The sequence below is a fragment of the Cephus cinctus genome, unplaced genomic scaffold, assembly GCF_000341935.2.
Source record: "Cephus cinctus unplaced genomic scaffold, Ccin1 Ccin1_scaffold0696, whole genome shotgun sequence".
Taxonomy (NCBI): Eukaryota; Metazoa; Arthropoda; class Insecta; order Hymenoptera; family Cephidae; genus Cephus; species Cephus cinctus.
Window position 1 is genome coordinate 44,280 of NW_014333318.1, and position 14,943 is coordinate 59,222.

General features: G+C 47.5%; 2 protein-coding genes across 14 annotated transcripts in view; one reads left to right on the forward strand and one right to left on the reverse strand.

The window, feature by feature from the left end:
- Positions 1-14,943, reverse strand: part of LOC107270096 (ankyrin repeat domain-containing protein 50) — a 60,735-nt gene that overhangs the window by 43,568 nt on the left and 2,224 nt on the right. The gene's annotated exons all lie outside the window — the stretch shown is intronic.
- Positions 1-14,943, forward strand: part of LOC112494683 — a 78,952-nt gene that overhangs the window by 29,992 nt on the left and 34,017 nt on the right. For 2 of the 3 annotated variants that reach the window (XM_025087463.1, XM_025087465.1), the window contains exon 3: positions 2,818-3,146. The exons of the other annotated variant lie outside the window; for it this stretch is intronic. In XM_025087463.1, coding sequence (XP_024943231.1) covers positions 2,818-2,942 — 125 coding nt within the window. In that variant the 3' untranslated portion in view covers positions 2,943-3,146. Of the gene's footprint in view, positions 1-2,817; positions 3,147-14,943 lie in introns of those variants that run through there. 3 annotated transcript variants of the gene reach the window in all.

The following is a 14,943-nucleotide window of genomic DNA, read 5'->3' on the forward strand; positions in this document are numbered from 1 at the left end:
GGGGGGGGGGGGTACCGTGGATCTTAAGCTGGCCTCTCCATCACCCTTTTATCCCGTTTTGTACGCAATATCGCTCTGGTCGACCTTAGGGTCTTTTCGTGTTTTTTTTTTCTTTCACTTAACCTCCCCCCCCCCTCTCCCTACTTCACCAGCCCTTTCTACTTTAAGGCCAAATTTGTTCCGACCCTGTCCCCTTCCACCCATTTTCCACGGTTCCATATTGTTGTCAGCGCCAGCCAGATCGATGCACTAGAAATATAGATATATTGTAGATATACACGCGTAGATGAATGCAGATCATTGTTATTCGACGTGCAAGGTTATAATTACCATCGAAACGTGGTTCGATCGACGTAATCCCGGTGAGAGGGCGCCGCGACGGCCAAATTGCGAACTGCCGGAAATCAGGGGCTCGATTCGTGTTATGACGTCGCCAGTTGCGGCAGCCCTCTCGCAAGAGTGACAAAGGACGTAGGAATTACGATTTGGCCCGACACGTGGCCCAAGTATCGTTATACCGGAGTAACGCAGGGCCGTATGCACGTATGTAGCTACACAGGTGCATATGGGCACCGCGTCAGGTAGCGCATCGTGGAGAGTACACGTGGCGCCCAGCGCATAAAGTGCGGTCGCTGAAAGACTTACCGGGCGACCGGACATAATATATATATATATATAGAGAGAGGAGCGCTGTAGAGCACATACATACGAACTTACTATATAAAACTATACATATACACAATTTACATAAAACAAAAATTACATTATACACAGTCATTACAGAAACAAATCGTCCAAGTGCCGCAGGCCGAGAAATAAACTAGGTTCGATAATGCGGCGAGACTTTCGACGCGGCTAATAAATACTCCGCGTGCCCGAGGAATCCGATCCAATTAGGCTGATTTATTATTTTAATTGCAAATGCTAATTTGCCCGCTTTAGTTATTCATTAGCGGCCGAAGAGAATAAATGGTCGTATACGCGACACAGTGCGCTCGCCTTTAATATAACAAGATTGATCTATGCGTCTACGACTGTATATATACATATATACACACACCTACCTGGTGAATCGATCGATCGATTTAAGAAAGCATCGATCCTCCCCATTGCGTAGACGTATAATATTTTATTATACAATACACAGCCAGCACGAGAGACAAGCGCAACGAGCGCCTATTTTCTCCGAGTGGCAGCATTTCTCAACCGTCGGACAATATTTTGCCTATCGCTTTCATCTGGTGCGCACGTGGTGCGTCCTGCCGAGGAGGCCTGGGGAGGCCGTACTGGTCGCGAAACGAGGAACGGTCGTACGCATTGTGCCTTGTGCGCTGCCTAAACTTACAGTTACGGAAGCATACGAGTATATATACATATATATATATATATATATATATATATATACTCGGTACACGTGAACATCGCAGTGCTAGACATCCGGTACAATACCCCCAGATATAATGGGCCGCTAGTTCCTTGCATTGTTCGAAGGTTACATTATGCATTTACGTGTGAAGCACACACGCGAGGATAAGCAGGTACAGCAACGTTGCGTCAGCGTGTTCCCAGTACGACCAACCTGCATATCGTTGCACGTGCGGGGTATACGTTAAAATAACGTAGGGACCGTGCCTAGCCTGAGCATAGAGATATTAGGTAAGGTCAGGTCGTACCGGTGCACGGTAACAAGGTCAATGGTAAAAATAAAAAAAAAATAATTCGACAAATCCCCCACAGACGATTTACAGTGCATAGATCCTTGGAACCAGGGAGGCTGTGACTATCCCTCTCTGGACCCCATAAATCTCTACGATCGGACGTAATTGTCTCTGACGGAGTGGAGAGTGGATATCGCCGCGGGGCGAGACAGTCGGGATTGCGGTTATGGTAATAATTACTGCGAGGTCAAGAATCCCTAGGGACGTTGGTAGTAGAGGTTGGCAGTCTTGGGTTATCGGTACGGAACACGGGGACAGAGGGATTCTTGGGAAACGTGATGAGCTCGGACGATTGGGCCGATGGAATAATTTTTTTCTTGACACGGGGTACATTATTTCTGTGTTAACCGTACGGCCGAACGGGAGGAAGTCAAGAAGAGGGAAGCAGCTGAGGGGAAGTATGAGGTTGGTTCGGGGGTGGAAGGGGGCGAGGGGGGGTACTGCAAAGGTAATATCTAGTGATAAATTGTGCCCGTGCCTAGAGTTGTTTTACGAAGGTATACCAATGCCGCTGGGAAGGTTGGTAGGACTGCGAAGTCTCTGCCGTAAGATGCCCCGGACGTAAATAACAAACATAACGCATAACGTTTGCCCGAGAGAAAGACGTTTCTATAATTCACGTTGGGCGCCGAGTACTTTTTCAGCGGGCCTCCCTGAGGGCCAATAAAAAGTTGCAGCGAGAAGAACGCGAGGCACTCGCCGCTAAATATACCCGGCCAATGAGGAGGACGACTCGTGCGTGAGACTTTAGGAAACGGTCGGATCCGTCGGGCTTACGCAATCGAGACCTTTTATTTCGCAATCCTTGTTCCAGCGATACAGTTGTCCAAAAAAAGATTCCCCGGATCGTTACGAATTTGAGACTGGGTAGAATCGGTGGGTTAATTTCGAGCTATGGCGTCTTTGAAGTTATTCCGGTAATGTCGCTGATAATTTACCTTGAAGGATGGAATTATGTAAAGAAAAAAAATACATCGCACACCTGGCATGTGGGTACTCAAACGATCGAGTATTCGTCCCGCAGTTCAATTTTTTACAACGGATTGTACTTTTTTTTCATTTTTTTTTTTTAAATTATCAAAATCTATATTGCGTACAGGTATGCTGCGAATCGGCTGGATTCCAACTGTCCGGGACGCGGCCATCCAGGACCCAACCCAAGAAGAGTACGCTGACGAGTTTCTGGAACAAGTGTGCCGGCCGAAGGTGACGTCACTGGCGTGAAAAGGAAAGAGGAAGGAAAGGTGGGGAGGATAAAACCGGAAACTCAAAAAATTCCTCGTAACCGTGCGCATGGCGGAAACCTCAGACAGGAAGATCCGATAACGTGGAAATTCTCCTTCCCATCCAGCCGTCGAGGAGATACGTAAATTTATATTAAAAAAAAAAAAAAAAAAAAAAAAAAAAAATTTTTAAAAAAATTTTTTTGTTTAAAGAATATTCAAAATTCATTGTGTAAAAAAAGGGAATATTTAAAGTGTATTTTGGAAATTTGATACGTTTCTTGGAAGAATTAAAAAAAAAAAAAAAAAAAAAAAAAATCGAAATTTTTCAAAAAATATCTATTAACATTTAACAAGGAGTGTACAAAATTATGTAATTTTGTCCTAACCTAACCTAACCTGCGCAGTGCAGCGATGCACTGGTCCACAGCCCTGCCGTCCTCGTTTACTACAATAAACGAATAAATATGAATGCACCTGTACAATCATCGATCAGCTACGCCGTGTAAAATCTTCCCTAAAATTATTCCAGTGACGTATCTGCCGGTCCTACAATCGGATACGTGTTGATGCCAAAAAAAAAAATATATTCGCAGCATCCGACAAATCGATACCACGACAAACAGACACGCCAAGACTCCAATGGACCGGCTATCCGGTTCTCGAAACCATAGCTGACCAAGGGTCGAACCAAAGAGTCTATTTAAACGATTAATCGAGGTTGACCACATTCTATTTCCGACCGGATGCCCGACCTCCATTCGCCGCAAGATACGAACGCGCCGATACGCCATCTCGCCACAGATTTCTCTCTGTCTGGCGAAACAAAAAAAAATCCTCCCAGCATATCCACCATACAAAATAAAAAAAAAACCGCATATAGAAACTGGACTAAAGTCATAATCGGCACGTGGACTGAATATGCTAGACGACGCAGAACAAAAAAAAAATCATTAACGTATGACGTCATCGCATCAGGGCCAACGGAAAAGTCAAGTTCCTCTTCCTCCCAAACGGATATTTATATACGAGCAGCCCGCGGCTCGTGGGAGGTCTCGACCACGTTACCCTGTGTCGTTCCTAGTTCTTGGATTAAAAAAAAAAAAAAAAAATATTACGTTATACCCGACTCACCTATAAATACCCATAGGCCTCGGGCCCACGATCCGTCAGGCGTCCGTCAAGCCCAACGGACACCGTGCCACGTGCGCGAGTGCACTTTTCCTAATTGTCCCATTATATTTTTCCATCCAGTAGTCCATTAAGCGGCCCGTTCACAGAACGATATTTATGCATGAGTCTATAACGGCGGCGTACCGTCCGATAACAAATGGTACGTGTGTCGCTCGGCCGATTACAGACTTCTGATACAGATTCGAGCGTGTAAACGTAGCCAGCACGCCAGGGACCGAACGATACGTGCTAATGCATAGGCTGGTGATTCGCTCGCGGTTCCAGGCACGTTTTTAATCTTAGCATCGACAGCGCCACGTGAGCGAGCGTGACGCGCGATTGTATCCCGAGAGGACGTGTGATTCGGTCTTCGCGGGTGTCGACGCTGTCACTTCATTTTTTTTCCCTGCGTGCCTCGCTCTTGCTTGCCCTTTCGCGTCACGTGTTAATCCCCCGGCGCGTAGGATACGGGCATGGAGAATTGCATAATCAGTCCCGCTGAATGGGTCAACGCTTATTTCGGTGCTCGAGGTTAATCCTGCGTCTTGGCAAGAGCAAACGGTTTATCGGATATCCGTAAATACTAAGTATAGATTTATTCGTGGAAAACGTCAATGGCAGATTCCAGTGAGGAACGAACGTCCCGACGGATTTCAAGAAAGATTCTCCCAAAGGACCACCCAAAGAACGATTACGAAAAAAAAAAAAAAGAAAAAAAAATCATTAAGAAAATTAACTGCGGAAATTTTGACAAATGCGTCTAGAACGCTTTGCAGTGGCGGCCGAGAGTGAAATCGCACGAGCGTGGCACGCTGAAAAGAATTTACTGAGAGAGACACGCGATACCAGAGAACGCCCGTACAAGTATCATCGATATTTATAAAGCAAAGAGAAAGACGGACACGGCCCAAAGGCAAATAAGCGAGAGAGCGAGAAAAAGAAAAATTTAAGCGTAAAACAAACTCAAGTATAAAAAAATGACTAAACTACTCGGTGCGTCACTGAAAATAAATAAAAGTTCCATCGCGTATCGATACGAACAAAAATTATATCCAAAGCTCAAAGAGAATCTTATACGAATTTTTGAATTTTTTCAAAAAAAAAAAAAAAAAATTCGTAAACATCATTTTTACCCCCCCCCCCTCGCCCCCCAATTTCCACATATACCCCAAAGTACTCTGTTTAAAATCTCGTAATTTCCAGATCATAACATTATTGCGCTTCTTGAGCCAAGAGGGCTTCCCCCCCCTACCCACCCCACCCTATGCACAAACGATGCAACTCAAGAGCTCACTTTCTACAAGCTATATATATATATATGTATGCGCACACGTAAAAGTCCAAGGGAATGAAAAAACAAGCAACGAAAAGAGGATATACGGCTACAGCCTGAAAGAGAGGCTCGGGAGTTTACGAGACGAAAATCCTCGGTTCTCGTGATATCAAGCGAAGAGCCAGCAAAAGTGAGAGACGTTAACGGCGACGAGTACGAAGCCTTCGTTTTGCCATTTGACGTCGTCCGGCAACGGTCAGCGGTCGTACTTCGGGACCGGCAACGGGCTGGCGCCGATCGATTTACCTCCTGCGTGAAAATATTATCGCAGTCCGTCCTTACGAGAACCGCGTGTTACGGTGTTAACGCCTTGCGAAAACTTCGTATCGATGCATCAGCAGTCTTTGCCCAGGGTACATGGAGCTTCGTTGTCGGCCCTTTTTATTTATTTTTTTTCCTTGAATGGTCCTACAGACTATGCACGTAGCTCGTAGCTCAACTTTCCCGATCGTACGAAATATATAGATTTTTGGCTTACGGCGTGAACTCAAAATATCATCCGCCCCTGCGCAACGAGAATAACGATCGACGTCTTGGTTTAACGTTAATTTCCTGTTTAACCATGTACCACGTGCGTACCAGGTGGCCTCTGCTCTTGTTGTACCGGAGCGCTGCGATAAGCAGCTACCGGATTTACTCCAAGCTTCTTCCCGAAGGCTCCTGCTACCCAGAGAACGGGAAGTCGGGTGTTTGTACAACCTACTTCCTCCGGCCCTGACGGTTTGTCGATTTCCTACCCCGGTTCCCTACCACCGAGAGTGTTGGCCACTGCTGCTGTGGCACGTTGGTATACGTATATACATAAGAGGGAAGTTCGCAGGAGATGCAGACAGAGATAGGGCTGTGGGTAGGGACGGAGAAACAGAGATAAAAAATAAAGACGGAACGACATAAGGCTGTCAGATAGCGACCTGCAGTGGGATATAGGTCGAGGAGTATATCTGTATACATGTAACACAGAACGAAAAGTACAGAAGACGCAGGACAAAAGAAGGAAACTGTCGGTTTAAGCGAGCGTGGCTCGATTGGTTTGTCGGTCTTTCGGTCGATTTAGTTTATTTCGGATACCCGGTATACGGCGTATACCCGCTCCCGTGTTTTACATATATTCAGGGCAAGAGTCAGCCACGTCGGATTATTACGATCTCATACATATATATATATATATATATAGAGTGGTCCGTTACGAGCGGTGATTTTCAAACTGATCGAGTTACACGATATAAGCCAGACTGGACGATAAATTCGGGTAGATTTTTAGGGTCGATGAGAATCTTACAAAGTATTTTAGTGGCTCGTCCACAGTTTCGCCGATAAGGAAGAAATCTGCAAATAGCGTTGGATGCCGATATAGACCAACTTGGAGAAGTTTAACGGATCTCCCACGTTGATACGTACCTCGTGGCTAATGATCGCCCGGTCGACATTGCCTCTCCGTACAGGCCGCGTGTCTCGGCTGTGACTATGAGACTCGGGGAGTTTCGCCTGGTCGTCCCGAGACGTCGGGCGTCGCTCGTGAGCGACGGCGCGAGGTCTCCGGGGGAAGGGAAAAAGCTTGTCGAGCGTCGTGGTAGGAGCCAGCGGTATATTCGTAGTGAAAACTTTTGGCGCGCGTTGCACGTGCGACCACTGTCTTGGATGTGGGATAACGCCAGGAAGTGTTGCCGGCACGAGGGCGCGTCAGAGGGACCGGAAATGCACTAGCCAAGCTACGCCAGGAGTGCAGAGTGCACTCCCGTACACTCGGCATTAATCACCATTAGCATGCACTCGTCCTGAGAGGCTGGGAGGTCCAATTTGGCCCTTTCACAAAATTAACCCAGGACCGGGTTACCTCCCGAGATCGCAGCTGCACCTGGGAACGACTTGCTGGAGAATTACGGACGAAAGTGCATCGTTGCTGCGGTACCGATGAAGAACGAGAAACAAATTTTTTTTTTCACGTCCCGGTGACACTTGTCGCCGCACTGGGTGTTAAAGTGGCAACGGGAATGAGGAAAATTTGTTCCCGCGACACCTTGAACAAGTGCATCGGCCCGGTCGCTTTGGCGAGTGCATTGTTGGCATTGAGGATGCAGCTGCGAGTTGTAAAAAGTAACGTAAATCGTGCCAGATGCATCCCGGAAATTTCGTCAGAGCGTAACCTAACCAAGTGCATAGAGAGCGGGTATCTATGGTGTCTCTGAGGTTATTAAAGTGCAACAAGGGTCCTATGCAAGTCATTCTAAAGATGCATTCACCTGCAGTGACCTAATGCACTGAGCGCCTCGAGTCATAGGGGGGATTTAAAAAATTAAGAAAACCAAAAGGTACACCCAGAACGCCATGTCCTACCTGGGAAGGATTGCCAAGCTGGAAAAAAAAGTAATTTAAATAGCGCACCGAGTTAAGTGCACCGGTGAAAAAGCGATGACGTAGAAAGCCACGCGCCCGTTCGTTCTGGGCCGAGGCCAATGGAACTCAACGTCGTCAGACGTATCGAACGTGCATTCGTCACGTGTCCGTGACAGTGAGGCGCGTAAATTCAAAAAGTGAATGGTCCCGCGAGTTACGTCCTCGGGACGTCCTGCCGAAATATTCATCCTTGACTGTGTAAGATATATATTCTGAGCACAGGTAACTCCGACCCCCCCGGTACAGCATGATTCGATGCCAGCGTGAACAAATGGCCGATGCGACCGGAATTCCCTCGAGTAAAAGATATCAGTGTCAAGAGTCGATTTGCCGAGAAATAAATAATCAAATGATTGTTCGCTCTCGTATGCCTCTGTCATGTGTAATTAATAACGATTGGCAAATGTCAAGGGTAACGTAGCTCGCGTTGTCGCCGATGCGATTCCGAGCTTACGACGACACGCATTATCTTTTATCGCTCCTTTCCATTTACTCCACAGGCTCTACGTGCTACCTTTACTTTCAGTGCCACGAAGGATGCGAGAGATATATATTTGCTGTTTGAATAATATCTAGAAATGGCGCCTCTCCATATTATTTCCTGACGATGGCTCTGGGCACAGTCCGGCAAGACTGTACAAGAGAAAGAGAATAGAAATGCGACGAGGAGAATGAACCTCCGGGGGAAAATAAAAGAAAAAAAGTACAAGCGGATATTCAGTTCTTTCGATTCCTCGGAGGCGAAACTTCCGGCGCCACCGGGTCCCCCCGGTGCACCCCTCGCGTCACGCGCCCACTCCGTCCCTGGCCCCGTCGCGCCTCGCCTTCCGCCTGACTCTCGGTTAATTTTCCGCGAATGGAAGGCACGTACGAGAACTTGTTTTTGCAGCAGTGTAACTCGACTGCACCGCGAGTGGATATACGAGTGGGTACGAGTGTACCGTACAGCGAGGAGGCGATGAACCAAAGTGAACCGAACCCAAAGCAAAGTCAGATATAGACATAAGATAAGACTATAATTTTTGTTAAATAATTTTCAAATTTGAAGGAGCGAAAGAGAAGAAAAAATCTCACGTGCATCGGTGGGGGTAGAGAAAATTGTCGATGAGAAGAAAAAAAATCAGATACCTATCGATCGAAGACGATAAAAAGCACGTGGAGGCAAACCCGGTGAATCCGGTAGGAATTATTGGCTCCGCTGGGTCCGACTCGGTCGGGTGGGGTTAGGTTCGATTGATCGATACCACGTGAACGTAGCGGCTGACTGGGTTAACCTGGGACTCGACCTTCTTTCTTGCCGAGGTCCCGTCGGACCTCGTGATTCTATCCGGAGTGCCATCTGGAACCGGTGGAGACTTGGAATAACAAGAGGAGACGGTGCTCGCGCGGATGGGTAAACGAACCGAGGGTCCTTGGGTCAACCTGGACTGTGACACGGATTGACTGATAACGGGGGGAAGGTCCGTAGTTTACGTTCGGAAGCAACCAGAGCGAATATCCAGGTGGCGTACGCGAGAATGAATATTTGCCCTGGAGAAGATCCTCTGGTTCGAGCGGGTGCACGGGGTGGATTAGGTGCTATACCCAGATACTGTTACAGAGGGGGACACTGGTAGATCAGAGGAGCGGATACACTCGGACGGATGAGATCACGGTCGCCGAATTGATTGCAAATTTGTGGAGACTTCCGTCCGAATTACAGGATACGCCAGGCGGTCCAGCAGTCTGGGAAAATCGGAAAATGAACGTGGATCGGGTACCGAGGTTGGTCCAAGCCTGAATAGGAGTGAGCGATAAGGTGAACCAGGGTAAAGGGCTGTCATCGGTGATCCCGGTAAAGCCGTATATCAGAAATGGAGTATAAGGGAGGTCAGGTTGGGTCTACCTCCAGTCCATCGTACAGATGATCGGAGCCAGGGCCGGAACAGGAGTCCCTGGTGCCAGAGGCGGAAGTACCGGCACTAAAGCCCAAGAGTTCAGATAGGTCTCCCTGGTGTAAATTAACCTGAGGATCGAGATGAAAGATCGTGGCTCCGGGAATCGTGCTGGAGATCGCTCTCGTACAATGTAAAAGTCGATCGTGAAAAGTTATTCCCGCGAGAAAACAAGGTCAGTCAGGGGCCCCGTGTACGTCAAAACGTGCTCGAGTCATTTGTCCGCGTTGCACGAGCTGCCCGACGTTCGTCGTATCGATTATCAAGACGGGTTTCGTTATTACGATTTAACCGGAGAAGAAAAAAAAGATAAACTCCGGCCGGTTAACTCGTCAAGAGATCTCTCTCTCTCTCTCTCTCTCTCTCTCTCTCTCTCTCTCTCTCTCTCTCTCTCTCTAGAGTGACTTAATTTATATAACACATTTGATCAAACTGTTACGCAAGCCTTCAAAGCGTAAGAGGCTTGCATGCAAATACGTATACGTATACGTATAATAAAAAGGAGCCAAGTGTAGATGGTACATAATTAATTTAACACGCGAACCGAAGCTAGTCGTGACTTAAGAGAGAGAGAGAGAGAGATTAAAAAAAAAAAAAGGAAAAACAAAAAAGTCCAAGATATTTTCATGGCCGCCGTACACGAATGCCGTGTGTACTGGCGCGTAAACGTGGCCACTTGAATAAGTCGAGCAGTCGAGCACTCGAGTATCATGAAGGATGAAGGATGTGGCACAAAGCGAACATTTTTCCAGAGGCAAACCTCTCGAACGCTGCCCTCCCGCCTGGGCTTGGGGGCTCATTCGATAGTAGGTCAAAAGAGGCGAATGCAAAGCAGGTTTAACGGGGAAGAGGGACGCGTTTACATGAAGCCGGCGGATTCTCGTTTTCGCGAGGCCGCACCCTGCGACAGGATAGACGCGGAGGAACGATTAGCTCAACGAAAGAAATTCACTTTCGGTATCAGGCAAAACGTTCCGTGGACTCCGGGAAATCAGATTGGCTGAACGAGATTGACGGGACGAGCCGCGAAGGGATATGTGGTTCGGTGAAAAAAAATTATTTAAAAAAAGGTAAAAAAAATTTTTTTTTTTCTAAATTAAGGGAAATAGTAGAGTCTATCCAATGTAAGGTGCTATACGAATGCGCACACAATGCAAATGTACAGTGAGGATCCGACGGTTACGACCGGCTTTCCGTGTAATGAATAACGCAAAGAAAATTTGAATTTTCCCGCCGTTACGAAAAAGCATGGAAACTCCGTGCGCGACTACCTCCGCGGATTTATCGATCCTTCAAACCAAAACGATATTAATCGAGGAAACGATCGCTGGTCGTAAAGTCGATCTTTTGAATTTTCGTTTTACCACCAACAAAAACATGGCCGTCCCCTTGTCGATTCGACGCGATCACTCACGTGGTTTCACGTTAACGCCGGTTTACCCGCAGGTTGAAATCGATGGATTCGTCCAATTTCAATCGCGACAATGGACCATCGTCGTTTCCCACTCGATTAAATCCTATCGACAGCGGCTTTGATTCGACTTACCGAAGTCCCGAGACTTCGGGCCAATATAGTTCGAGATCCGAGCGCGCTCGTTAAACCGCTGGCGGTGCCCCCTGGCGGCAAACGGAACAACTAATCCACAAAGGACACTCTTATCGTCGAGTGAAATCTACAGTTTCAGCGAGGATCTCGGCGTGAACCGATCTATAGGGAAACAAAAAGAATTTATCTCCACCAGCTACGAGCCTCAATAAAATCGTCAACAATACACCGTAAACAATGAATACGGACGATACTCGTTACCAAAAAAAAAAAAAAAAAAAAAAATTCCACCCATACTCCGAGGACGCCGATAATTATACGTCAAGCCGAAAACATATCGATCGATTAGTCACGCTCGATTAAACTACCGAAACGTAACGACGAGCCTCTATACCCATTTTCGAGTAAAACCGTAGAAAGGCCCTAACTCGGTCGCTTACGCCCGGCACTGTAGACGGGTACCCGGATATTAAGGTCCCATTAGAGACACATCACAAGGTATCCCGATGATCGAGATAGCCGCGAGAGTGAAAATGTAAGGAACTATGAGGTCTCGACGGCAAACATTGACTTCGCCTCGATCGTACAGATCGTATCGTAAAGGCCTCCGGACGTCCCGAGCAATATAGATACGTCAAAGAAGCCAACTGGAAAGGTTCTCACAATGAAAGCAAGAATTGTCCGGCATTGAAAGTCAGCCGGGTTATTGACATTGAGGAAAGCAAATGGGATTCGATATAGCGTAGCGGCCCGATGTCTGGTCTCGGCAATGGAATAGGATTGCCATTACAACGCGTGCACGTACTCCGTATACGTACCAGAGAAACAGGGGAACGCGTACACACAGAGAGACAGTCAAAGCGATAGATTAAAAGATAGCAGGTCTACCGTACAGCGGAGACGAGCACTGGTGACTAACGTCGGCTGGGACAGGGCTTCATTTAAATATGGCGGAGAGAGCTCGTGGGGCGTCGCTCAGTCTACCGCGTTTCCTCGTAACGTCTCCTACCGTCGAGAGTTCGAGCCGCACGCCAAACCCAAGGCGCCTATAGCGTCGAGACACAGAAGCGGCACGACAATATCCCGTCTGCCCGTCTGCCCGTCGTCCCTGTCACTAGTAATTCCCTAGGGGTTACGTTGCGATCGCTCTAGTAAATAGTGCCGCGGACAGCCGCGACGTGGCGCATCGATCGCAGACGCGGTGGCCGTTTGACGAACTTGCACACTTATACGAAATCTGTACACACGATTGGTATATATAAACAAAAATAATTAATCACTGACCAAGGAAAGGGAAGTCGACGAGACTGCCCTCGGAGATTTATTCGTCACGATTATACCTATTGACACTGCGTATCGATCGGATTGGCTCACGCGAGCTGTTGGCGTGACGGCTCGAGGCGCCGTGTAAATAGCGGATAGCCAAATGCTGCTACGTAATCTCGACTATCCTGATGTTCACGGATCGACGCTACGCGCGCCGTAGATATGCAGATACGTGCCCAGGTTGCTCTGGGGTACGTGGGCTTCATGGCGAGAGCGATAACATTATCGCCGGTGGTCAGGGCCCGATAGGCTTATCTCGGAGAAGCACAATGAAGCTTAATGGAAAGGAACAGTGGGTGTCTGACTTTTTCTCGATTCACTAAAAAACAATACATTTTTATTCACAGCCATTTATTTTATCACGAAACAAATTCTAGGATCGATACGATGCAGAGCAGCGCGAATCACCGGATCACACGTGATACAATCGAGTGTCAACCGATGAACCTCGAAGAGACGAAAAACCAATAGACCTGGCAAGGAGCGCAAAGTGGGCAGAGAGTCCCGTCGGCGAGTGCTGAAAAACTTCGTTTACGTTTTATCGACCGATCGAAGATTGCTGGCGGGGATAGCGCGAAAGGAAATTTTCTTCTCGGTCCGCTCGAAAGCAGGAATTTCGCTTCAGCCTGTCGTAGCGAAATAAGCTCCCCTCGCAGTATCGTTATTCATGGTCCCAATAAGAAAAAAAAATATTCAATGCTTATTAAGAACAGACAAATATTTTTATTCACTCGAGCATTCATCGTCATCCTAAACCGAAGTTTGTCCCAGTTCGCCGCCGAGTACCTCCTGCCGCCCTTCTGTCGCCCCCGATACCAGAGAACGGATCGCACAAAGTCAACGAAGTAAACACTCGAGAGGCGCCGCAGCACTCGGGACTCATTGGCCCAAGAGCACGCAAGGGCGTCTCGATTGAAAGACACTAGGACGACGCGCCGAGCAAAGCAGAAACAAGACGAAACGTGTCTAACAGGGGGGTGGAGGGGCACAGCTCTTGCCACTGCCGTTTCGATTGTTATTGCGTAGTCGTCTACCCGTGGGAGAAATATATCATAGTCATGTTAAAATTGAAAATCTACATATCCACCCTCCTCCCTCTCGACCCCGCACGGATGCCTCGTTATCCGTGCGGTGCAGGCAGCTTTTCCGCGAGCCGATTCAGCGTAGCTGAACCGCGGCTAATCGTGAAAAGGGAGTGCCAGCGAGTACGGGGGATGAGAAACGAAGGGTGGAGAGAGAGAAAGAGCAGGTCATGGTAGAAAAGGTCGAAAAAAGAAAGGGCCCGAGCAACCCCATAGAGGTTTTTCATCCATATATAAAAAAAAAGGAACGAGGAATGCCACAATAAAGGGCTAAGGGGAGTTTTCCCTTATAATATAAATGTCTTAGATATATTTTCGTATATATATATATATATATATGGTGAATAGACGGGGGAAACTGGTATGCAGTATATCCAAAGAGTAAGAACCGAATGGACAGATCGACACAAAAGAGAAGCAGCTGTCCGAGTGACGTCACTACCTGTCTTACGGCTCCACATACCTCCCAAGGGCTATAGGTCAGCTTGGCGCAGCCATATAAGTCTTCGTTATTATCGCTCTGGGATTTAATAGTCACTGTTTCGTATATTCTAATTGTAACGGTGTATAAACTCGCGTGCGCTGTTGCCTGCTGCGCGGGCGTATTACACGGAGCCCATGAAGCACGTGCGGCTGTCGCAACGAAGTTACAGCCCTAACGAAGCGACCTTAACGCAAGGACCGCGCGGAACGAGAGGAACGCGGATTGTGACCGGTATAGTAGCTTCGTCGTGTTTCATGCCGTTACGTACGTGTATCTGCCACTGAAAAGCAAAGCAAGTTCGAACTAGTCGAAATGGAGTATAGATCGCAGGCAACCGATTCGGCAGGTATGAAGACGTAAGAGTTGGTTGTTCGAAACGAACATAACCTCTAATACCGTAGCGACGTTACAGAAGATAGATGACCGAAGGAGAATCAGTCATTTCGTGAGAAATGATAATAGACGCTAACGCGGGGATCTCGTGTGCCTGTCGGGTATAGATTTTTTTTAATATCTTCGACTAATTTTGACAAATTGCAGAGAAAGAGATTCCGAATTCGATGCTGTGACGTAATCGTAAGGTGGGTCAACCATGTTACTACGTGTTGTGTCGTGTAAATTTATCGATACGACAATTACGCGTGAGAGCGAAAGAATAAAAAAAAATGCAATAGACAAAAAAAATGCAATAGACAAAAAAACTGTGATCGGGGCCTGCCCCCCCCCCCCC